This window comes from Pezoporus occidentalis, unplaced genomic scaffold (genome assembly GCF_034315485.1).
Source record: "Pezoporus occidentalis ecotype Australia unplaced genomic scaffold, CSIRO_AGI_Poc_V1 ctg25, whole genome shotgun sequence".
In the NCBI taxonomy this organism is placed as follows: domain Eukaryota; kingdom Metazoa; phylum Chordata; class Aves; order Psittaciformes; family Psittacidae; genus Pezoporus; species Pezoporus occidentalis.
This window is the reverse complement of record NW_026914394.1, coordinates 5,532,094-5,557,135: the sequence shown is the minus strand read 5'-3', so window position 1 is coordinate 5,557,135 and position 25,042 is coordinate 5,532,094. Positions and strand designations below refer to the sequence as shown.

Sequence of the window (25,042 nt, the reverse complement as noted above, 5' to 3'; positions counted from 1 at the left end):
GTAGAAATGTCTCTGCTGTCTTTTGAAACCTCCTGGGCCTTGCAAATGTGCATCCAGGTGGAAAAAGGCCACACGGAACCACTCCATTGCCAAAGACCCTGCTCTTCAGACAAGTAGGATCATCACACCAGCTATTTTCCTTCTAAGTTCCTTCCCCTCTACTCTGCCCTGGTGAGACCCCATCTGGAATATTGTGTCCAGTTCTGGGCCCCTCAGTTCAAGAAGGACAGGGAGCTGCTGGAGAGAGTCCAGCGCAGGGCAACCAAGATGATTAAGGGAGTGGAGCATCTCCCTTATGAGGAAAGACTGAGGGAGCTGGGTCTTTATAGTTTAGAGAAGAGGAGACTGAGGGGTGACCTTATAAGTGTCTATAAATATATAAAGGGGGAGTGTCACGAGGATGGAGCCAGGCTCTACTCAGTGGCAAACAATGATAGGACAAGGGGTAATGGGTGCAAACTGGAACACAAGAGGTTCCACTTAAACTTGAGAAGGAACTTCTTCTCAGTGAGGGTGACGGAACACTGGAACAGGCTGCCCAGGGAGGTTGTGGAGTCTCCTTCCCTGGAGACATTCAAAGCCCGCCTGGACACATTCCTGTGTAACGTTATCTAGGTGTTCCTGCTCTGGCAGGGGGATTGGACTAGATGATCTTTTGAGGTCCCTTCCAATCTCCAGCATACTGTGATACTGTGATACTGTGATACTGTATCTAAAGGATTTAGCAGTGTTCTGCTGCCTTCAAATCCCCTATCCCTGCATATGGTTACCTGGTGTTAGGTGGGGTTTGGGCTTCTCCTGGTACAGCCCTGCTTTGGAGGGCACAGAGCACTCCCCAGACCAGGCTGGCTTTGAATCTTGCTGTGCCACAAAGCAACTTTTTCCTTTCAGAGGAAACAGATAAGTGTGCATCATCCCTCAGGCATATTCTGGTTCTGATATCGTCGGTCTATGAAACAGCTGATAACATCCCCCTGTATTCTTCCCTTGAAGCCCTTAACCTGAAGTCTGACATTTGTCTTCAATCACTAGATGCACAAAAGCTCTTTAGATTCATTCAGCCCATATCCAGAACAACACGCCTCAATCCGCTGGTGTCCCACTGAAGCCCCACTCCATCCTACATCCCCCAACAGGCTTTTTTCCTTCGAGGCGACCGATTATACTTCGGTTTCCTCAGTAGAGGGAGCTTCTCACCCATCAGTTTGATCACCACCTTCCTCCAACCCTCTGAAACCACATCCCTTTTCCGACAGCACCACCTCTGTGCCAAACAACCACGCAGGTAGGTGATTAGGGAAATGTAGTCCTAACCCTTAGTAACCGTGTGTTGGCTTCCTTATTGAACTAAGGCGGCTTGCAGCCTTCCCAAGTTCCTTATTAGTTTTCATAACTACTGCTATTAAAAGGCCCGTGCTTGTGAGAGCCTGGTACCACTTAGCAGCTCTGTGGCAGCCAGTGCCCAGGCTGTGAGAGCCTAAGTAAATAAAAGGGCTTTCTAATGCTTCTCAACGCCTGCCTTTGCTTCCACTGTCTCTTACGGAGACAGAAGTCTGTAGCCAACTTTTGTCTGCATCTCAAATGCTCTGTATGTTATTATCATCACCCCTTTAGCTGTCTCCTTAGGCAAACAGCTGCATCTTTTCATTCTTTCCTTGTCTAAAAGCCTTTATTCCAAAGTCCTGAGTGGTAATGAATGGAGTCCTGCACAGTACTGGCATCTCATGAGGAGATGAGCAGCTCTGGCTGTCAGTGAGAGACCCCTGCTCCGCTCCATGCACCTACAGGTGTCCCACCAGAGAGCTGATCCAGGCAGGAACAAGCATTGCTCTAAACCCCAGTTCAGTTCTTCAGTCAGATCAGCTCCCAACCTGTTCCACTGAGTGACAGCAGCAGCACTTGTGCTGCACAGCGTGCCCAGAACAGCACAAGTGGGTGGGTGGGATGGCAGGAGAGGGAGAAGAGGAAGGGAGCTGCTTTTTTAAGAAGCACCAACAGCTTAAACACACTTAAAATGATAATTTCACTGAAGAGAGAGGGGATTTTAGCCTTGCAAAGGTACCGAGGGAATCTGAGCTTTTCCAACTGGATTTACACATGATGTTTTCTAAGCCCACATAGATTGTTGGAGGATGTTTTGCTCACACCTAAAATAACTAAAGCTGAGAGCCTTTAAAACATGTGTCTCCCCTTCCCTCATCCCTTCCTGACTCCTGTATTTCCTATGACTGGCATTGCTAGGTACACAGGCAATTTCACCATCGTCTTAACGGTGATTCACTTGCTCCTCTGTTTCAAAGCACAGTTTCACATCGCGGTCTCTGAGCTCACCTACTTGCTGCCTAGGGCTTTACAAAAAGAAGAGCAGGACACGGAAAACGTTGTAAAGACTTTTAACAGGTCTTCATAAAAACAAATTCAAAATGCTGTTTACACTGCAGGTATAAATATCCCCTTATGAATAAATGATGCTGTTATCCAGTAAGCCCTGCACTTGATCACACTCAGGCCAAGAAGAACTATTTAGCCCCTTTGGAGAGGTTAAAATAACCTCTCTTGGGGCATGGGAAACTTCTTTTCCATGCATAATTTCAGTCAGCAGATGAATTGGTAAATTAAAGCAGGTAACATCAGCTTGCATGTAAGCAGGAAAAGAGCCAGTGGGCACAGTAGGCAGAAGAGCAATGAATGTAATTTGGCTGGGAATAAATTAAAGCTGGAATTGGGAGACCATTTCCAAATATCAGAGCCGTGAAGGTTCGGAGCAGTCTTTCAGTAAGAGCAGTGGGACAAAACAAAGCCTCTGAGTTGTCTCAAGGAGACTGTAAGGTGTGGGGCTGCCTGCCATAGCACAGCTCTGAGCCTCAATGCTGGCGTCCCTCCCTACCAGTTCAGTGCTCCCGAGTATCTCCCGTGGCAGCTGAAGGTAACAGTGAGTATCCGTCCTGCTGGCAAAGAGGAGGAGCCCCCTGACGTGTTGGTGTGCTGTGTCACCGTGGTAGTGTCCTCACCAAACACCTCCATGGCACAAAGCCAGCAGCGCTGTGGCAAGGTCCCTCTGGCTCTCTTGGGTCTGTGCTGCGTCTCCTGGGGTGGTCGCTGCTGTTGGGGTGCGTCTGCCACTGCCCTCTCAAACAGCACACCTATTGAGGGATGTAATGGGGTTTAGCTTATAAAAAGGTCTTATCTCCCTTACAGACTTTATACATCCTTCCTGTTCCCTCGGGGAGAGGATTGTTCTGCCACGGGTTTGGGCAGCAAGCAGTGTTTTGGAGAGGGGTATCTCCTTCTTCCTTCCAGGAAGCGGACGTCTTGCTGTGGGGGATTCCTGCACTGCCAGGTGCACTGACACCTAAACCACCACAAAGGAGCATGAGAGCCGTGCAGGAGGCGTTTCCCTCCCGTCCCCCAACCCAAAGGCACCCGGGTGAGCCCCTTCCCGAGGTACACTGACCACGGCAGCACCTCCGCCACCGAGCTGCCAAGGGCCTGTCCCACACCCAGAACCCCGCAGCCCTGACCGGGGGGGGGGGGGAAAGGTCCCCTCCGCCTCAGCCCCTATCCCCTTCCCCACAACCCCCGAGCCCCTGTCCCCCGCCTCACGACCCATCCCCAGCTCTGCCCCTGCCTCAGGCCTCAGACCGGGGCTCCGACCCCGCTCCACGCCGCTCCCAGCGCTGTCCGGGTTCCGTCCCCCCCCCAACCCCGGCCCCGCTGCCCCATGGCGGGGGGGGGATCCCCCACGGCTCCGCTGCCCCATGGCGGGGGGGGATCCCCCACAGCGGAGCCGGGGGCCGGCGGCCGCGGCGATCCTGTGAGGGCAGAGCGGGGCCCGCCGCTCTCAGCCAATCGGCGCCCTCAGCGCCTGGTCCGATCTCCCCGGAGCTCTCTCATTGGTCGCTGCCCTCCCCTCTCCTCACGGAGGTGGCCTGCGGTGGCCAATGGGGCGCGGGCGCGCGGGGGAGAGGGGCGTGGCCGGGCGGCGAGGGCGCGAGCGGCGGGCGCGGTATGGCGGGGTCCCGGCGGCCGTGAGGGAGCTGGTGCAGAGCGGCGGCCGCCATGTCGGCGGTGTGGTCGCTGGGAGCCGGGCTGCTCCTGCTGCTGCTGTGGGTGAGGCACCGCGGGCTGGAGGCCGTGCTGGTGCACCACCGCTGGGTCTTCGTCTGCCTCTTCCTCCTGCCGCTCTCCATCCTCTTCGACGTCTACTACCAGCTGCGCGCATGGGCCGTCTGGCGCCTCCACAGCGCCCCGAGGCTGCACGCACAGCGAGTCCGCCACATCCAGGCGCAGGTGAGGACCCCCCGGCTCTGACAGGGCACAGCTTCCCCTCCATCCCCAGCCCGCTCCTCACCGGCGCTGGCCGGGGCCCCACGGCGAGCAGCCCTCCCCTTCCCGTTTCCTCTCCTCAACGCGGCCGTGAATTGGGGTTGCGGCAGCCGGAGGGAAGGGGGGGGGGAGCAGACGAATAAAAGCCAGCCAGGGGTGTTTCTGCCCCTCCGTTATGGGTTTTCCTCTGTCTGAAACTCCGCGTGAAGTTGCGGCGTCAACATCTGGCAAGTCCAGATGTGTCCGTCCGGCTGCTGCCGCTGGCACCCTCAGGAACGTGCTGTAGTGTCCCTGTGTGCTCACATGGGTTAGGCATGTACCTGTGTGTGTGCGTGTGTAACATGGAAATGTCACTCTCGGAATGCTAGCTTAATGCTGTGTTTTAATGCCACTTCATCCTGCTTGGTGTGGTTAGTTCCAGGAGGTGATTGAAGGGGAAATAGAACTCCTTCCACCCATAAATGCAGATGTCTCTAGTGCTTCCGTGCTCTCTAGTATTTCTGTCACGTCTGCTGCTGTTTTCCCCTTGACTCTCATGTTCATTGCAGATACGGATCGATATTAACATGCACGGAGTTACTCTTGAAGAGTTTGGGGCTGGGTTTTCAGTCACCAGCTGTAGCAGCAGTTGGGCTTTGAAGAGCATGCTACACTTGATGGTTGTTCTCCAGATGTTAACCACTGTGGGTTTGCAGAATTCATGGATCAAATGTGTGGTTTACACATTTCTCTTCTCAGCTTTTCTCCCTTTGCCTGTTCATTTGCAGGCTCAGACCATTTTTGGGTGTGTTTAGGAGGAGGAATTGTTTCATTAAGCTTCACAGAACTAAGATTAGATTATTTATGGCAGTGATAATACCTCCCCCAGAGGGTAGGGTTTCCTGTTTTAAAACTCATTGTTAGTTCTCTGCTAAGTTTTCTGAAGCCCCTCTCCAAACCCCTAAAGCTATGGAGTATGTGTATGGGTATATATATGTAGAGAAATACTTTCTCTCCATAACTTAACTCCTATGGTGGTATTTTATTTAGAGGTTCAGAGGTCTGCAGAGAGACTTCCAAAGCATCCCTTCTCAACACAGAGACATCCAGGCTTTGTTACTTGCAGGTAACATGCACGTAGAGGAGTAGCAGTGTTCCACAGAGAGGGAAAATGTTTCTGGTACCCGTTATTGATGGCACATGTATGCCTTAGAGCATCACCTCAGTTGTTACCTCTTGCAGGTTCGGGAATGGAAAGATGAAGGCAGCAAAAGATACATGTGCACTGGCCGGCCTGGCTGGTTGACTGTGTCACTGCGTGTTGGGAAGTATAAGAAGACTCATAAGAACATCATGATCAACTTAATGGATGTTCTGGAAGTGGACAGTGAAAGACAGGTAACAAATTCATCACAGAGCTTTTGTAATAATGAAGTTTACAGCTTTTTTTAACTACATTTGTAGCTGGAGAGATTCGATTCATAGAATCATAGGATAGTTAGGGTTGGAAAGGACCTTAAGATAATCTAGTTCCAACCCCCCTGCCATGGGCAGGGACACCGTAAAGAACAAAGGATTTTTATAGCAGTAGATCCACCAGGCTTTACAGGGTGTGCTCAGATCATTCTATCAAAAAAACCCAGCATATGGAATTGTTTAGCTTTTCTGTGCTGAAGTCTAAAAGACCAGATTGATTTGTGGTTTGGGGGACTGAGCAACAAGATGTTGAGGCAGAGGAGGAATCACTAAACAGTTTCAACTATTTTTAGTAGTGCTCTTAGGAAAGTAAGTCTCTGAATTCTGATAACAGATGGAAGCACAATCTAGTTGGCTGTGTTTTGTCATCCTTAATGCTGAACACTTAATTCATGATTGGTGGGGGCAATTGGGTTGGGTTTTTTTTTTGCTCTTTAGGTTGTTCGTGTGGAACCTTTGGTGACCATGGGCCAGTTGACTGCATACCTGAATCCCATGGGCTGGACTATTCCTGTGGTACCAGAGCTTGATGATCTTACAGTAGGTAAGGGTTGTTTTGATGACAGGAGACTCACTGATTTTGCTGATAATGCAAAATGTCACTGCTTTTTATGCAGTAACATGTTGCATTATTTTAAAGGTTCCAGAAGTACTCTGTTGAACCTGATGTTCTGTTGTGGTATTTATGTTGTAAGCGCTCCCTTTGTATTTATTTAGTTTTTAAATAGTCTTCAAAGCATGCCCAGAGCTTAAAAGTTGGGGTTTTGTTCTCATAAATCACCTTCATTTCTCAATGTGTTTCATTTGATTTGTTATGTGCTCTCTTGATAAGGTGGCCTGATCATGGGAACTGGCATTGAGTCTTCATCCCACATCTATGGACTTTTTCAACACACCTGTGTGGCCTATGAACTTGTTCTTGCTGATGGAAGCCTTGTGAGATGTTCACCAGTAAGACAAACTGTTCTTTTGCTATCATTTACAATGTCGTTGACAGTTTTCAGTGTGGATATATGATTGAGTATGACATACTTTTTGCAGACTGAAAATTCAGACCTATTTTATGCAGTGCCTTGGTCTTGTGGTACTCTGGGTTTCCTGGTTGCAGCAGAAATAAAAATGATTCCTGCCAAGAAATATGTTAAAATCCATTATAAGCCTGTGAGAGGACTGCAGAACATCTGTGAGAAGTTTACTGAAGAGTCTAAGAAAAAGGAGAATAGTTTTGTGGAAGGACTTGTGTATTCTTTGGAAGAAGCAGTCATCACGACAGGAGTCCTTACTGATGAAGCTGAGCCAAGCAAGGTAAGTAAGGGGAAGTTACAGAGAAAAAATACCCCCAGATTTTAACTGAAGCTGTACTATATGCCAGTGTAAAACCAGAATCATTATGAGATTGGAACAATCTCTTAGCATGGGACTAAAAGTTAGATCCATCCATCATAATATTTTAAACTATAGCTTTGTGCTGCTACAGCAGTCTTTACTCTAAATCTCTTCATCTGAGAACAAATGATCCACTCATTTCATTATTCCAGCTAATAATTTAATCTACAGCCTTTCCATTGCAGTACCTAAGGAGGAGAACAAGTGTCTTCTCTCATATGCAGAACAAGGCTGCTTTAAAGTGCAGTTATTCAGGGTAATTCTTTCCTCAGCAAGCTTTTAATACAGCTCATGTTGGTAAAACACATCAGGGACGTTTACAGGAGGGACATGCCAGCTGCTCACTGCAGTCCTCCACCTGGATCTTTCTCCTTTGCCATATGAGACTTTCAGTTAGCAATGAGTTGAGAGATGGGTATTTTAGGAATCCAGTGTTGTCACATTCATGGTCTCTTAATTAACTGGTAACAGCCAAGCCTTAGCAACCCTTATCTGAATTAAACCTTAGTGGCAAGAAAAGAAAGCAGCAGCCATGCACGTGGAGAACTGAAGGCTGCCTGGATCTTTGGTGACAGTCTCGTTCACACTGTCACAGAGGGTGTAGCTTTGATTCTTCACAGTAGAGGCACTTGGGGAGGTACTTAATGTTGTCTAGTAAGGTGTTACTGTTTTCTGTGTTGGTGTTTGCTAAGGAATGCGTATTTTCTTGCAGATAAACAGAATTGGCAACTACTACAAGCCGTGGTTCTTTAAGCATGTGGAGAAGTATTTGAAAGATGATAGGACTGGAACAGAATACGTTCCTGCAAGACATTATTACCATAGACATACACGCAGTATCTTCTGGGAGCTGCAGGTAAGACCAGTTCCAGACTTAAAATAACATCTGCAGGAAGGTACTGTGCTCTTTCCCAGTGTGGTTACAGTGTGCCTTCTCCTTGGCAATGCTTCTGCTTTTCATGGCATTAAAAGCAGTGAAGTTTTTGGCAAATTTAAAAGTCCTACATTTGGGCAAAACAAATGTGGTGTTAGATCATAACCTCCTGATTTCTGTTTAATGCTTTTCTGAATTTAGACATAAAGTACGTATCTTGGCATGAAGCTTTTATACCTACAAAGTGATTGTCGTGGTTTAAGCCCAGCCGTAAATCAGAACCGTGCAGTCTCTCTCTCACTCCCCCCCTTCCCTCCCCACTCCCAAAGGGATGGGGAAGAGAATCGAAAGAATGTAACTCCCACGGGTTGAGATAAGAGCAGCCCAGTGACTAAGGTATAACACAAATCACTGCTGCTGCCACCAATAATAATAATGATAAGGGAAATAACAAGGGAAGAGAATACAACTGCTCACCACCCGCCAACTGATACCCAGCCTGACCGAGCAGTGATCTAGCCCTTCCGGGTAACTGCCCCCAGTTCTACATCCTGGGCATGACGTGCTGTGGTATGGAATACCTCTTTGGCTAGCTTGGGTCAGGTGTCCTGTCTCTGCTTCCTCCCGGCTTCCCCTCCTCCCTGGCAGAGCATAAGACTCACAAAGTCCTTGGTCAGACTGAACATTACTAAGCAGCAACTAAAAACATCGGTGTTATCAGTGCTGTTCCCAGGCTGAAAGTCAAAACCATAGCACTGCACCAGCTACTAAGAAGGAGAAAAAATGACTGCTACTGCTGAACCCAGGACAGTGACTTTCAAAGACACATGGTGGCAAAAACATGACTGTGAAATCAGGGCTGAAAATTTTCCCTGTCTAAACTATGAACAGTAATTATGCAGTAAGGTCATTACTTTGACTGGTCATTACTTTATTGAGATGTGCATTTACACAAAACTTTGTGTGGCATTTTGAAAGAGTTCCATTGCTACCTTTTGAATCTCTGGAGTGAGATACTGGATCTTTCCAGCTCCTGGAGAAGGTAAAGCAGCAGTTGCCTGTGCAGGAACTACTTAACATTTTATAGCTTTAAAATTCTTTTAAAGAACTTACCTTGTGTATGTTTATTCTTGCAAGAGTTCTGTAAGTTTAGCTTCTTATGCACTCTTTCCTTAGATGTTTTAAGATAATCACTTACTGTTCTCTGAACTTCATTCTCTGAAGAGATTTGGGGCTGAGTAAGTTGTGATTTATATGACTGAAAATCAATCATTGTAACTAGAGGGGGCTTTGGCCAGGGCTGTGTAGCTAAGCTCAGTCCAGGCCTCTCTTATTTGTTCATGTTTATATTACAGTAGTTTAGCAAAAGTACCATCAGTTAAGTTTGTTGAAAATCTGGTTTAATACTGCTGTGAGAATTCTGAAGCATTGTCTTTTGGTTCACTTGCACATTCTTCAGTAAAACTTCTTTCCTTTCCTCTTTCAAGGACATCATCCCCTTTGGCAATAACCCTGTTTTCCGTTACGTGTTTGGCTGGATGGTTCCTCCCAAAATCTCCTTGTTGAAACTCACCCAAGGAGAAGCTATTCGAAAGCTGTACGAGCAACACCACGTTGTACAGGACATGCTGGTGCCAATGAAGAGCCTTGAAAGATCTATCCAGACCTTCCACGATGACCTTAATGTAAGAACACGTGGGTTTAAAATGCAGCAAATCCCAGACTGTTTGTGATAAGAGCTGGGACTGTTGATCATAAGGTACAACAGGGGGCTTGTGTAGAAGGTCATGATTGTATCCCAGGGAGTGCTGTGCTTTGCCTTTGTGCAAGGCTGCAGAAGAAATGAACACAGTGAACAAATGAGGTTCAAACTTTAGTAGAAGGCCAGCACTTCAGAGAGATTTTATCACTTAGTGAAAGTTGAACTTTGAGCCTTGGGTGACACGGCCTAGCCTGAGGCAGGGGGTTGGAACTGGATGTTCGTAAGTTCCTTGCCAACCCAAACCTTTCTGTGATGGCTGGTGGTCTCACTAAACCCCACCTGCAGGAACTGATTTCCCTTTCTTGCTTTTATTGCTGAATTCAGTTAGTGTAAGAAGTACAAACCTGGGAATTTCAATTTCAGACCGGCCTGGGAAAGAAAACTCTTCATTTTCTTTACTCAGAGTGTGTATTCAGTTGTTGCTTTGGGATGAGGGATGGTTTGATTTTGTTTCATTTCAAATACCTGAGGGGGAGGAGATGTAATTCTAGGAGGACACAGCACATATTCTGAGCAGCTCAATCTAATTCTGTTATGATCATTCGCAAGTGCAGCTAAGAACCACAGCAAGACAATTGGAGAAGACAAGCTATGCATGTTTCAATCCCAAACTGGGAGGAAGTCCTCAACTCCTCATTTGTCACCTTTATTAGGAGATAGCTTAAAGGGTTGTTAAAGATAAGTGAAAAAGTGTTTTCTTGCCTCTGCAGGTGTACCCTCTTTGGCTGTGTCCTTTCATACTGCCCAATAATCCTGGTATGGTCCATCCAAAAGGCGATGAAGCGGAACTCTACGTGGATATAGGAGCTTATGGAGAACCCAAAAGGAAACAATTTGAAGCCAGGGCTTCGATGAGGCAAATGGAAAAGTTTGTAAGAAGTGTGCATGGGTAAGGATCCCGCTCCTTAGAATAGTAATAATGCCACAGAATTTACACCCTTGTGGTTTAAACAGTTATTTAATCCCACAGCACTAAAATATTGCAATAATTTAACCACCAGAGAACTGATTTTAATTAGTAATTTTGATGTTATGATTTGGAAATATGATTCACTTCTATGACTTCCTTGTGAAACCAAACCACTGGCTGGAGTTCTTGAGGTGTGTTTGGGAGCTGGGTGGCTTCAGGTCACCTTTCAGCACCAGGCTGCTCTGGGAGTGGAGTCTCTGCTGCAACAAAACTCATCCAAGCACCCACCGAGGTGCAGAAAGGCCTTGGCAGGTTTGTGCTGACTGTACAAAAAGCAGTTGCTGCCCATAAGCAGCTCTCAGCACGGCTCTTAGCCCTGCCCTCAGGGAGGCAGCCACTGGGCTGCGTGTATGGAGGCTGATGTCTTTCAGCTGGTTCAGAGCAGGGGCAGAGCAAGGGCTGTTTTGGCAGCAGTCCCTTCAGGAATGCCAGGGGCTGTCAAGGTTTGGACAGCTTCCCTGCCTCCCTGCCCTTGGGACTGTTGCACTCCCTGCAGCATCATGCTGCAGCTCTGCCCCGTCCTTGTGCTGCCATGTCCTTGCAGAGGGAGGCCAGCCTTGACTCGTCCTTGTGCAGCGGTGGGAGCCTTTCCTCCCTCACAACTTGTACTTCCATAGCTTCCTTTTCCTTGCCCTGATTGCTATTACACAGGGCCACAGTAGGCGTGAGGTACGTGCCCACCATCTGTCACAGACTCCTGCCAGCCTCATTTGCTGTAGTAGTGTCAGTGGAGAAGCAGTTCCAGGCTTGTTTCTCAGGAACAAAAAACAACTACATGGTATTTTTACACCATCAGTACGATTTATCCCCATTTCTATTTTGACCTGCTTCTCAGTCTAACAGTGATTGCATCCCATGTGGCTCAGTACCAGTGGTGAGTCTGCTTCGAGATGATTTGAAGAGTGTGAATGACTTTTAGCTGCTCTGAGTGGTCTGCCAGAGAACAAAGCAACCAAAAGCTAATTTTAAGGTGTTTTTTTTTTTAATTAACTGGAAATCAAGCTTTTAATTTAAAGCTCTTTACTAACAAAGTTTTGTCTCATCTCTACCTGTCCCTGGGAAATGAATAAGGGATAAATGCTTAATCTCACAGTTTCATAATCACACACAACAAGAGAGCTTTCATGTAAGAGTTCCTGTTTTACTGCTGCATTTTGGAGAGCACAGGATGAAAGTGGGGAGTTGTCCACAGCTAAATAAGGGTTTCATTTAGTTCTGTAAATGGACCTTTGTTACACTCTTCTTCATTTACACTATAACTTTATCTCCTCAGCCTGGTATATTCTCAGTGTGCAGTTCAGAGAAGCTAGAGAGTCAAAGAATGTATTGCTACATCTGCCTTGAATGCCTTTTGTAACACAGACTAATACAAGATGCCATGATTGCACCTCCATGAATCATAAGAAAGCATGCAGAAAAAGCAATTCCTTTTTCTGAAGCTGGAATTGAAAGGGTTTGAATGGAAGAAAAGGCAAACAGGCTTTCAAAAGCAGTTAGAAAAGTATTTGCCAGGGATAATTTAGGTTATGTGAGCGTTTCAAACTCTTCATTTGAGGGAACTTCTGGTTCTCTCCAGACTTGTGGTTCTGTGAACACAAGCTGTTAGCATACAAGTTGTCAGAAGATTTGGCTGCACCGTGGTCAGAATCTCTAACGTGAACCACTGTTTTATACACATTTATTAGTCCTTCTTTTTGCAGTAACAAAACTAACGAAAGCATTGGTACATTGATGGCCAAAGAAGGGTTCTGAACCGTATTTTAAAGGCAACAGTTATTTTAACTGCTTGCTTTTCCCATCTTCCCCTTCACTAAAACAACTCTAGCAGTATTCTGCTGTTTTCACCATTACGTGTTATTTCCGTAAGGAAAAGAGATCACGGTAATGTTAAATCCACAAAACACAATTGGCTGAGTGTTGCAGCATAGTCCATGTGAGCAATTATATTTGCCTGCCTTTTAAAAGTATTTTGAATTGGGTTTCTTGGTTGAATATTTGCTGCCCTGACAATTTTCTTTATCCTTGATATATCTTATGGCACAATTAATATTGTCCCCTGGTTTATTTTTCCCTCCTCTCCAGTTTCCAGATGCTGTATGCAGATTGCTACATGACCCGTGAGGAGTTCTGGGATATGTTTGATGGTTCCTTATACCACAAGCTGCGGGAGCAGATGAATTGCAAGGATGCCTTTCCAGAAGTGTATGACAAAATCTGCAAGGCTGCAAGGCACTGAGCCTGGATGGTCTAACCAAGCAATCAGGGAAAGATGAATTTACCTATAGCTAGTCAGTATATCCTTTAAAAACAAAAAAAGCTTTATTGCTCTCCAAATAAGCTCATTCTTGTTGATGTTTAAAGGTATGAATTCCTGCTTTATGAATTTATGTTTAGTATTTCTTTGTATGTTTTCAAATGGATTTTCCAAACTCAGAGTGATTGTTTTGAAGAGCTCTTCCAAGTGCTAGCCTTTGTATCTGATGTGACATGGGTGGATTCACCTATTTCCGAGCATAAGAAGAACAGTTGGAAAGGATGAAGATGCTGGAGTCACACCAGCTGTGTGCTATAGCTCGATGTAACATGACTTCTGAAAACAGCAGGGAGGGTGCAGAAAGAGGTGCCAAAGCTGAACACGTTGTCACATTGATCATGATGTTTAAAACCGTTTGCCCCCGGTTGGTAACTGGTGGAACACCTCAGCAGTGGTACCGTAACCTTCCAGCTGCTGTGTGGTGCTGTGCCACGTGGGTTGTACTGTGCTGTCATGTCAGCAGAGCAGTGAAAACTCTCTGGCAGGGGCTTCAGTTTCAAAACGAAGCGTTGAGGTGTGAATAAAACGCTTTTTACTTGTGCCTATCAGATCCGTTTTGATTGTAAAGCGTAAATGGATGTAGGGTTTAGGTACTTTGTAGCTGGCTAACAGTGCATTGGGGGTTGCCCCACGAGTATCTGTGTTCTGGCTTTGCAGACTACTGAAGAAATTGCTGCTATTTCATATAGCCAGGTTTTGATTTCAGGTTTTAGTCATTGTGGGTCACTTTATGTGGATTTTTGGGGGTTGTTTTGGGGTTTTTTTTTTGGGTGGGGGTTTGGTCACTGCTTTATTTTAGTGCCTTATGAATACTTGGTTGGAAGAAGATATGGGTTATTTCAGACCATTCTGGCCTGGCCAGTAGGAAGAGGAAGTCCAAGCTTTCTTTACATGAGTTTTGTTAGAGCAATTGGCTGTGGATAGGAGCAACTGTGGTTGTGAATCTTGACACACACAAGCCTTGGTTCTGACTCGAATCCCATTTTTGCTTTATGTTTTAGCTGGATTAGGTTGATAGGCTTTGTAAAAGGACTGTTTCAGTCACCTGGAGAGGAAATCAGCAGCAAGTACTGCTCAGTCCCCCTTCTGCTGCTTTTGGGTTCCAAACCAAGCCCATGTCTTGCCCAAGCAGTACTTAAACTTATTACTTGAAACCTTACTGAGCTTGAGGGAGAAGAAAGTCATATTCTTGTGTAGAGGGTAACATGAGGAACTTCTTAAACAGTTACCAGTGGGAGGCTTAATTTCTATGTGTGCTAAACCAATGATTTTATTTATTGATAGATGGATGTTTACTGTCCAGATGAAACCAATGATAAAGCAGTAACAAGAATCAGGTTGGCCTGGTACTCACACTGCATGCTGGGCAGCTTGTGTGCAGATAAGGTACCCCTTATGATCAAAACCCAGTGCAGGGGACTGGTAGCAGGGGCAGCCTTCCATGGGGAGACACAGCCCATGCAGAGTGGGGCAGGAGCTGTGTCAGTGATCCAGGAGCGTCTGCTATACCGTCCTGGGGTGCAGGGGAAGGCAAAGGCTGATGCTCAGGGTGTAACCAGCCTTCCTGCCCCTTGTCCCTGGGGCAAAGCTACCCTTTAGCCCAGCGTTTGTAAGATAACCTGCACAGAGCAAGATTGGGTTTGGTTAGCTTTTAAAGGGCCACGTTAAAACAGCTAGAGGATATGCAAATACTTTTCTTTAGGCTGTGTTTCTCTCACCTACGTGCTGATGATCTTTAGGTATGCACTGTATTTGGGTTTTCACTCCTTAATTTATTGGCAAACTTTGGATGATACTGGGTACTGTAACTGTTATCAGTCCCACACATGCACATGCATAATTGCTCTTACTTTTTGGTTGTATGGGCTGTTTAAAATAAAGATCTAGCCAGCATACTGCTCATAGGGGTGTCCTTTCGTGATTGCTTACTTTTCAACAGCTGCCAAGGTTGTTTCTCCTGCTTGCTGTCCTGTTTCAAATGGTCAGCCATCCCTGAGGAATGCTCCTGGTGAGGAAACATTGCTATGTGCTTGGGAGGGGAGGACCCTGGTGCTGCAGACAGTGAAGGAATGGCTTTGAAGTCTGTGAGTCAACACTTACCTCTGCCCCAAGACACACTGTACAAAACAAACACCATACAGCTGAGCCTTAACCCTTCAGTGATGCCCCACTAGCACCACGTAGCCTCATGATTCCAGTTATCCTGATCTCCCCTACTTTCACCTCATTCTTTCCCTGTTGGATTTAGGTGCTACAGCTGTTGATAGCTACTTTATTCTTCCCCCTTCACGCTAATAAATCTAATCCCTTGTTTGAATGAGCAGCCACAGAAGGGAGGATGAAGATTCAGGGCACTCTTTAGCCTGAGGAGTTCCACATCCACATCTCTTGCCTTGGAAAATACCCTCACAGCAGCTCTGTGGGCTGTCAGAGGTGTTCCTGCCCCTCCCATGGTCACACCTTTGCACTCCCTTCCCAGGAGGAAGCTGCAGGCTTCTTCCCCAAATCCAGGCTTCCAAATGCCTCAGGCCCACTGAAACCACCTTCCTTTAATCACATCCCATGCTGGCCTTGGCCTGCTGTGTGTCACAAGCCTCTTCTGCTGCCCCAGCACTATCTCTGGAGCAAGCGCTCACCCACATCCCTTCTCAGACGTTGCCTATCAGGGAACTCCTTCCTCTGCCTCTCCACAACAATCATCAGGATTTCCTTAACTGACTGCAGTTCTACCTGTGCTCAGTTATCTTCCCCCACCAAAGGATAATTGCAGGTTAATTAGCATATTTAATTAGCCACAACTAATGGATAATGACACCTCAATTTCATTATTCCAGTCTGGTCTAAACACTGGTGTGAGACTTCATAAAGCTTAATTCTAAGTGAACCAGTATACTCCCAGTGCATTTTTATGGCCATCCTCCTTTGACACTGACACAACTCAGCTCCTTTCTCCATCATGTCTAGGATTTAATATCCCAAAAAATGTGCAGTGATGACATTAAATTACCCCCAATTCCCTCCCTGGCAGTGTTCAAAGCCAGACTGGATGGGGCTTGGAGCAAGCTGCCCTAGTGGAAGGTGTCCCTGCCCGTGGCAGGGGGTTGGAACTGGGTGAGCTTTAAGGTCCTGTCCAACCTAAACAATCCCATGACTCCATAAAACCTTTGCATTGTTAATTCAAGTGAAGCTGTACGTTGCAGCTTGGGATGAAGATCCCTGCATGCAGCCACACTAAAGGCAGCACAGGACATACACACATGCAGTTACTAAGGGCCGGAGTTACTACCCTGCTACTCTACAGCAGTGCACTTGCAGCCACAGCTCTCCCTTGAGCTGTGTTGGTGGTCCAGCTGTGGTACCACAGGTACCTGCAGCTTCTTTAAGTAGCATCGTTTGAGCACAAGTGCTCAACACAATGAGCCACGAGTGCCAGCAGACCATACTTCAGAGGATAGGCAGTGTCTGTCACCCTCTTCTGAAGCCTGTCACTTTGACAAAGCCCGAGGTGGAAATAGTTACTGACAGAAAAGACTGTTCATTGTCTGAGTGTTTTATTAGCACAAGGCAAAACTTGAGCTGTTTCCAATCTCGACTTGCGTGCCAACACGCTGTAAGCATTTTCATCTACCCTGTCTCCTCCGTTGCCATGTCTGCTGTTTACTCACTGACCTGGGCTTTCCAGCACCATCTTGCTTTGGGAAAAGTGATTTCTTCAGAGGTATCTGGACAACGTGGAGCAGATATCAAATCACACCAGTTGATTTTAGCAACAGGCTTGAGCCGCTCGCTGTGGAAAAAAGATGTGATTCAATGGGCTCAGATTACTGGCTGAATTAATCTTATTTATCTTGAGTCCAGAGGAGTCCACAAAGATGCTGCGAGGGCTGGAGCAGCTCTGCTCTGGAGCCAGGCTGAGAGAGCTGGACTGGGTCAGCCTGGAGAAGAGAAGGCTCCTGAAGGGGAGACCTTAGAGCAGCTCCAGTGCCTAAAGGGGCTGCAGGAAAGCTGGAGAGGGGCTTGGGACAAGGGCCTGTAGGGACAGGCCAAGGGGAATGGCTTTAACCTGCCAGAGGGGAGACTGAGATGAGCTCTTAGGCAGAAGCTCTTCCCTGTGAGGGTGCTGAGGCACTGGCACAGGGTGCCCAGAGAAGCTGTGGCTGCCCCATCCCTGGCAGTGTTCAAGGCCAGGCTGGACACAGGGGCTTGGAGCAAGCTGCTCTAGTGGAAGGTCTCCCTGCCCATGACAGGGGTTGGAACTGGGTGAGCTTTAAGGTCTCTTCCAGTCCCAAACCAGTCAATGGTTCATTAGTCTTAACGAGCACAGGGATGAACAGAGCTCTCAAAAGCCTGACTGCTCCCTTAAAAGCACAGCTGTAACTTGAAGAGTGGTTCTGGAGCAGGTGCTGTTTGATCAGAGATGAGGTTGAATTCCAAGTCCTGCTCACTGTTCACATATTCTTTTATTCCTATTTGTCGTGGTTTAAACCCAGTCAGGTAATTCGTTCACTCACTTCCCCCCCTTTCTTGCCCTCCCCCTGCTCCCGGAGGGACAGAGAGGAGAATCGAAAAGAATGCAACTCCCACGGGTTGAGATAAGAACAGTTTAGTAACTAAGGTATAACACAAATCACTACTGCTACCACCAGTGATAATAATGATAAAGGAAATAACAAGGGAAGAAAGTACAACACCTCAGCACCAGCCGACTGATAACTCGCCCCCCAAGCCCGACCAAGCTCCGACCCATACCTCCTCCAATCCCGCAGTCCCACAGCCCTTCCGGCTAACTCCCAGTTACCTCCTGGGCATGACGTGCTGTGGTATGGAATACCTCTTTGGTCAGTTTGGGTCAGGTGTCCTGTGTCTGCTTCCTCCTGGCTTCCCCTCCTCCCTGGCAGAGCATGAGGCTCACAAAGTCCTTGGCCAAACCAAAACATCGCTATCAGCTCTGTTCCCGAGCTGAAAGTCAAAACACAGCACTGCACCAGCTACCAAGAAGGGGAAAAATGACTGCTACTGCTGAACCAGGACACTATTGCAAGATGAACAAAGCTGGGCAACATTGAAAGCTTGATTCCATTCTGCCTCCTCCATCGCAGGACAGCTGATTTCTGGTTGCTCCACTGAAAGCTGTCAGGTTATATTCAGCCAAGACTGATTTCTAGCTACTCTCTGGAGGTGAAGAAAGACTTTTGCAGAGCTGCCAGTGCCACCGCAGCAGCTTGCTGATCTTGGCCACAAGCAAAGGTGAGAGCAGAGGGCTACCCCAAGGCCTCTCATTAATATCCTTCCTACCTGCGTCACAGGGCTTTCACACTAGCGATTTCAAAGCCCTTTGTGGTGTGAGTGAGGTGTGTTATCCTCCCTCCTCACATGGGTAAACCGAGGCACAGCCTGAGAAGGTGATTTCTCTTCAGGGCTGTTGAGCGGTCCAGTGCCTGCACTGGGAACAAGTCCAGACAGCCTAATTATCCATCCACCTCCCAGTCCTTCCCAGGCTGCCTCCTCTAACTCAATGAAAACTACTAGCGTACACCTCCGCTGCAGTCAAATTGCATTTCACAAGATACAACAACCACCTCAGCATCTCTCCGGTGCCTCAAGACCCAGTTCTTTAACCCTCCCCAAATCCCTGTGCAATGAGGAAGCGCAAAGGGAGGGGAGAGATGCAGCAATACCAACCTCCCTGTCCACAGATGGACCCTGTGGTTGGGCTGGTGAGTGTTCCCCAGTCCCGATCCATGATTTAACTGCATGATCATCCCATCTCACATCAGTTGTAGTGTCCGAGAGTCTCCCCAGAGCTGCTCAAGATGATTTACCTATAAGCCAATGTGAAACCACTTACAGCCCCTTGTCTATCAGACTTACAGCAAGTAGGCATCCCGCTTCAGGTTGCTCAGGTACCGCTGGGCATCACACTGGTACAGGGACTGGTATCTTGTCTTCTGAGGGTATTTTTCATGCTTGGAGGTGTTGTAGCGACCAACGCCTACAGGGTTCTTAAAGGAAAAGGTCTCATGTTCTTCCCCGTCCACAGGCAGCATAGGGGATGTGAGTGGGGCAAAACCAGGTAGTGCCTGTGCATGGCCAGGCCTGCAGTTGCAAAACATCACAGAATCATCTGGGTTGGAAAAGACCTTTAGCATCATTGAGTCCAACCATTGAACCTGCACTGCCAAACCCATCACTAACCCATGTCACTGAGGGTCTCACGTACACATCTTTCAAATCCCTCCAGGAATGCTGACTCCACCACATCCCTGCTCCAATGCTTGACAACCCCTTTAGGGAAAAGGCTCCAGCTCCTCCTCTTTGTTGCCCATGCATTAGTGTAGATGCACTTCAGCTGGGCTGTTAATCCCACCACCTCATTGCAGGAGAGAAGCCCTAATTCCTATGGGGCCACTCCCAGGTGCTTCCATGGTTTCTAACACACCAATGACTCTTGAGGCTTTGCTGCCCCTACCTCCACTGAGATAGCAGACTAAAGGACTTCACTAGCACACCATCCCTCAAGCACTGGTGTGCTGCCCCCTGATTTATCCATAGGGATCCTGGGTCTATCCCTTTCCCCTTCAAACCTAGTTTAAAGCTCTTCCAACGAACCCTGCTAACTGCTGTCAAAGATCTTTCTTCCCCTTCCAAACAGGGATACCCCATCCATCACCAGCACGCTTGGTGTTGTGGAGAACAACCCATGATCAAACATCCCCCAAAATTCTGCCGGTGAGACCATGCTCAGAGCCAGGTATTGATCTGCTGGCTCTTCCTGCTTCTTCCCTCATCATTCCCTGCAACTGGAAAGGTAGATGAGCATACTGCTTGAGCTTCTGGTCCCTTAACAGTTATCCCAAGGCTCTGAAGTGTCTCTGGATTGCCTTTGGACTTCTTGTTGCAACTTCATAGCTGCCTATCTCAAAGACCAATAATGGATAAATAATCCAAGGGCCATACCAAGGTGGGAAGCCTTCTCCTCACATCCTTAACCAGGGCCCCAGGGAGGCAGCAGACTTCCCTGAGTAAGTCCAGTCTGCATACTGGGCCTTCTATTCCTTTCAGAAGAGGAGCCTCCTGTGACAATGACCCATCTTTTGTTTCCCTGTGGAAGCAGTTTTGCACCTCCAAGTTCGATGAACCACTGTCCTTGTTCAGTTCCACTTGCAGAGCCTCATAGCTACTATGTGAGGGCATGTGGACAGGTGGGGTGGTCACGGAGGAGACATCACCACTGCCAATGGTTTAGCTCCCTCTTGCACTCCATCGATACTCCTCAGCCTTCCTTTTTTCCAGAGCTCTATCCCAAAGCAGAGGAGCCCCGGGGTGCACCTGCCATAGGAACACTCACTGCTGCCCTCTGGTCCTGGCACAGGAGCCAGGCACACCCTGGCACCGGGATGTGAACACGTTTCAACTGGACCTCTGCCAGGGCAGCTGCATCAGCTGCGGTGGGTGCAGAGCTTGGAGCAGCCATGGCTTTCTGCTGGGTGCCAAGCACAGCACCGTGCCCTGGTTGCCTGCCCTGTTGGTGGGGCTCTTGGCCACTGGTGTGCCCTGGGGGGCTTCTTTTATAGGTGCAGGGGTGCCGTAGCTGCTGCCCTGCCCAGGTGCCATCAGACACCATGGCGCAAGCTGCCGGCTCCTGGCACCCATGAGGGTGCTCAGGTTTGGGAAACCCTCCTGTGCACCAGCTCTGTCACTGCTTGGTGACTGGTAGAACAATGTGATGCGTCTTACCCAAACTGAGCCTGCATTGAAGGCGAGGGAGGAGATGCATGGCAGGGGGGTGGAACTGGATGATCTTCAGGTCCTTTCCAACCCAAACCAGTCTGTGATTCCGTGATGCCATAATCAGTGTCAGCCCCACCAGTCCCCTTCATGAACAGTTCTTCTCATCCCAGCTGTCCATAAAGAAGTCTGTAAGCTCTGCACACTCACCAGTCAGCTGTAGTGAAGGGCTGCCCTGTCACAGCCTCCCCACTGGAATGTGATCTGTGAGTTCCCTAACAATTACAAAGGTGTGATCTTAAGGTCCTTTCCAACCCTAACCATTCTATGATTCTATGTCTTCATCCTTGACCTCTTTCAAGTTGTCTGTTCCCTGCTTAGCTGGATAAAGGAGAGAAGCCACGTGGAAGTCTGCTCCCCAGCCCTAGCCAAGGTGGGCTATTTCAGATTAAAGCTTTCCCCTGTCTGCTTTGAGGCCTTTAGGTTTTGCTCTGGTTCTCTGTAGGAAAGCTGCCAAGATGAATGCAGCTCCAGGAATGGGTATGAAGGGAAGGGCTCCTACCTGCACTGTCCCTGCAATGTGCTGCTGATGCTGCTAAAGGTAAAACTGGCTTTCAAGCAGCAGAATATGACTTTCTGGGAGGATACAAGCTGCTCCTGGCATCTAAAAGAACTCAAACTCAGCTGCTATCATCCATGAAGTGCATCTCCTTGCTTGCAGCTGATGCAGAGCAAATCTAATGGGAAGGGTTGTCTGAGAGCATCCCTTGAAAAGAGCAAAGGCCTGAAGGTGAAAGCAGAGATAATGTGGTCACTGCTGAGCTCCTGCCCCTCTGCTCACCTGCCTATGGACAGCACATGCTTGATGCTCAGCATGATGCTGTGCATGGGGGCACCTTTCCCTTGACCTGGCAGGTTGCCTTTATTCACCATTTATTCCATAGCAGCCTGTTCTGGGCAAGAACAGCAGCAGCCAGAGAGGGGCTCATCTCCTCACTAAAGAATGGGTATCTGGACACATCACCCAGGCTTCCTTGATGGTGGGGAGAGAAAAGCTGCTCCTGAGGTCAGTCTGCCCTTCTGTCACAGACAGCTCCTGATGTGGCACTTCTGCTGGGTCTGTTCAGAGGACAGAGGAGAGGAGGGACCCCTTACTCTGGCTCAGAGGAGTTTCACCCTCTCCCAGGGTGCTGGTAATGGACTGGGGATGGTCACAGAGGAAGCTCAGAGCCTGACTATTGACTGTTCCCACATCCCTCCCTCACTGCTGCATCCGTTCACTCACCTCATTCCCAGTAAAGAGGCGGTAGAAATTTCTGTCGAATCTCTTGGCAGTTGACCAGGATGGGGTTTGGCTGTTGCATGCTGATTTCCCAATGGGCTTCGGGTCGTAGGAGCCTGGGCCCATCACATTCTATGCAGAAGAAAACCTGTTACAGTTCAGTTTGCTCATAGAAAGAGCTGCAAAATGTTGGAGAGTCATCCATCCATCTGTCCATCCATCCAAGCATCCATCCATCCATCCAAGCATCCATCCATCCATACATCCATCCATACATACATACATACATACATTCCCACAAGCCCTAAAGCATCCTCACCCCAGGTACCCGCTGCACCACCAGGGATGCTGGTGACACCATGGTAGGATGTCCCTGCTCCCACTGACTACCTTCCTCGGGCACTGGCTGAGTGTGAACCAGAAGATCCTCTCCGTGGGGCAGCCTGGGTCCCTCGGCAGGGTGCTGAAGCAGCCTTTCTTCTTGTTCTCATTTGACATCAGCTCATCCAGGAAACTCTTGACAGGGACAGCGACCACCTCAGAGCCTTTCTTCTGCTTCTGCTGGGGCAAGGGAGCAGCACAAGCTCAGCTGCTGGTGGTCTCTTGGTCCACACCATCCATCCCCTGCGATGACAGCTCAGCCCTGCCACTGCTCAAGGAAGCTGTGGCTGCCCCATCCCTGGCAGTGTTCAAAGCCAGGTTGGATGGGGCTTGGAGCAACCTGCTCTAGTGGAAGGTGTCCCTGCCTGTGGCAGGGGTTGGAACTGGGTGAGCTTTAAGGTCCCTTCCAACCCAAGCCATTCTGGGATTCTATGCATGAGCACATTTCTCCAAGGGAAGTCAAGGAGCAAAACCCAACAGGACAGATGCTGGCAGATGCCTCTCTGCATCCTTATGTGCCAGCAATGCCGCAGCTCACTGAGAAACCCCATCCATGCCCTGGACCCTGTGGCACCACACCTCCAAGGCTTGACAGCCACCACCGGTGGGCTTCAGCCTCCCTCCTGAGACACGCTGGCAGGGTCTGGGGCTGCCCATCCGTCGCAGCCCCTGGCCGATGCTGCTCCTCAGGCTGTAGGTGCCAGGTCCCAGGCCACTGCCCTGCAGGCACAAGGGAAAGGCTGCGCTCAGCGGTGGGACAGGGCCACCCCCCTCAGCGTGTGCCCAGGGCAAGGGGCAGGACTTGCCGCAGCCTCCGTCAGTGCACACTTGGCCGTCCTGCTCTCCATCATCCCTCTTGTGCTGGCAGAGCGCTTGTCCCTCTCATCAAGCAGGATATAGGGGTTCCCATACGTGCCAGGGCCAGGGAAGCAGTCCTGCAGGAGAAGATGGGGTGGCTATAGGCTTGTTTTCCAAAGCCAAGTCCCCAGCATGTCCCGTGTCAGGATGCGACGGACCCCGTGAGCATCTCTGAACCGCGCATCCCTCGTGTTGCAGATCCCCCGGATGCTGGTGGGATGCATCTCCTGAAGGAAGTCCTTGATGTTGTACGTGCCTGGGCCCAGCCTATCCTGCAGGAGGAGAGTGGGGAAGGGTGAGGGTGGGTTTGGGCAGTGCTGCCTGCACCGCTCACCCCAGCAAAGGGGGGATGAAACCCAGCCTTTACCTGGCGCTTGCGCCTCTTCATGATCTCCTTGAACTGGAAATGGGGCAGCTGAATGAGCCGGGGGCCCTGCTCTGCTCTGGCTGATGATTTCCCCTGCAACACAGAGCCGTCAGCACAAGGCTGAGCCCATCCTCAGCCAGCCACAGCCAGGCCAAGGAGAGTGATTAGGGGAGATGGACACAGGGATCTGCTGCTCCGCATCCAATCCTCCATGCTCTCTGTTTGCCAGCACCAGCGAGCTCCAGGATGAGCAGCCCACATCCCACGCTTCCACCCTGGAGTGTCCCAGACTGTTATGTGCAAAAGAGCCCAGTGCAAGAAGCTGCTCCCCAGCAGCACAGGCAGTGTGGGAGGTGAGAACAGCTACACCACAAGTCCAGCTCTCCCTGTGCATCCATGCAAGCCCGGCCGGTGGCCTCACCTGGCTGCCCATGCTCTGGAGCAGTGCCTGCAGCTCCATGCAGGCAGCTCTGGTCCTCCAGGGCCGCAGGGATGGTGCCAGCACTTGCCATGGCAGTCGTCACCATGGCACCGGAATCACTGTAACACAGAATGTCCCCTCCCGGGCTGGCAGACAGCAGGGCCAAGGCAGGAGCCCGGCTATAACCTTTTGCCAAGCTAAAGGGCTGGATCCAACCATTTACCAGGCGTTTATAGGGACAAATTATCTCTAAGCTGCTAAAAAATACATTCCTAAAGCCAGTCCCACTTTGAGCAATGAAACGATGCTCTTGGTGCAGATGTCCTCTATGGGGCTGCATTTGCTGTGTCTGTGAGCACTGGCAGGTCTGGATCCACATCCATGAACAGCAGTCCCCTTAGCACCCATGGTGCTTCAGACAGGAGCATGCCAGGCCTGGGGAAGCAGTTCCCTGGTGCTAGGCTGCTGTTTGGTGCAGAAAGCAAGGTTTGCTGCTCAGTCCCAGCCATGCTTGCAGGCTCTTTGGGATCCTGCTGAGGGTCAGAAGAGGTTGCCCACCTCCAACAGGACGCTGGCACTGCTCTGACAAGTCACCAAGTCCTCCAGTGCCTCACTGCAGTGGTTTCCCTGAGACTGAGCCCCTCGGTTGCTTTGGCACCATGGACTGCTTTGAAGCAGTTGCCTTCTCTTCTTGGTCCTTCATTCATCTCCCCCCCCATCCTCAGCGTTTTCACCCCTAGAAAGCCCCAGGGCAATGAGGGAAGGCCCCATATGGCAGCCAAGTCCCTCAGTCCCACCGTGTGCAGGACATACCCCTCTCAGGCCACGCATTTGAGCCCAGTGGCATAAATCAGTCCCCAGCAAAGCAGCAGGCGAGCAGCATGGTGAAAGGCTGCAGGGGCAGCAGTGCCTTTATTG

General features: G+C 49.1%; 3 protein-coding genes across 3 annotated transcripts in view; 2 read left to right on the top strand and 1 right to left on the bottom strand.

Moving 5' to 3' along the window:
* Positions 1–3,958: 3,958 nt before the first annotated feature.
* On the top strand, positions 3,959–14,989 carry DHCR24 (24-dehydrocholesterol reductase). The gene is made up of 9 exons (XM_062623104.1): positions 3,959–4,290; positions 5,548–5,703; positions 6,220–6,325; positions 6,614–6,732; positions 6,823–7,086; positions 7,880–8,023; positions 9,529–9,726; positions 10,514–10,692; positions 12,856–14,989. Exons 1-9 carry the CDS (start codon positions 4,060–4,062, stop codon positions 13,007–13,009), a joined length of 1,551 nt encoding a protein of 516 aa, XP_062479088.1. The 5' UTR covers positions 3,959–4,059; the 3' UTR covers positions 13,010–14,989.
* A 290-nt stretch (positions 14,990–15,279) lies between these two features.
* Positions 15,280–25,042, top strand: part of LOC134165912 (NADH-cytochrome b5 reductase-like) — a 131,737-nt gene continuing 121,974 nt past the window's right edge. The window contains exon 1 of the mRNA XM_062623109.1: positions 15,280–15,284. The gene's annotated coding sequence lies outside the window, so the exon portion shown is untranslated. The remainder of the gene's footprint in view (positions 15,285–25,042) is intronic.
* Positions 16,646–24,214, bottom strand: CIMAP2 (ciliary microtubule associated protein 2). The gene is made up of 9 exons (XM_062623114.1): positions 24,125–24,214; positions 23,704–23,796; positions 23,495–23,608; positions 23,285–23,413; positions 23,058–23,198; positions 22,488–22,646; positions 22,101–22,229; positions 18,959–19,089; positions 16,646–16,874 (listed from the first exon to the last, which is right to left on the bottom strand). The coding sequence occupies exons 1-9, from the start codon at positions 24,161–24,163 to the stop codon at positions 16,745–16,747; spliced, it is 1,065 nt and encodes a 354-aa protein (XP_062479098.1). The 5' UTR covers positions 24,164–24,214; the 3' UTR covers positions 16,646–16,744.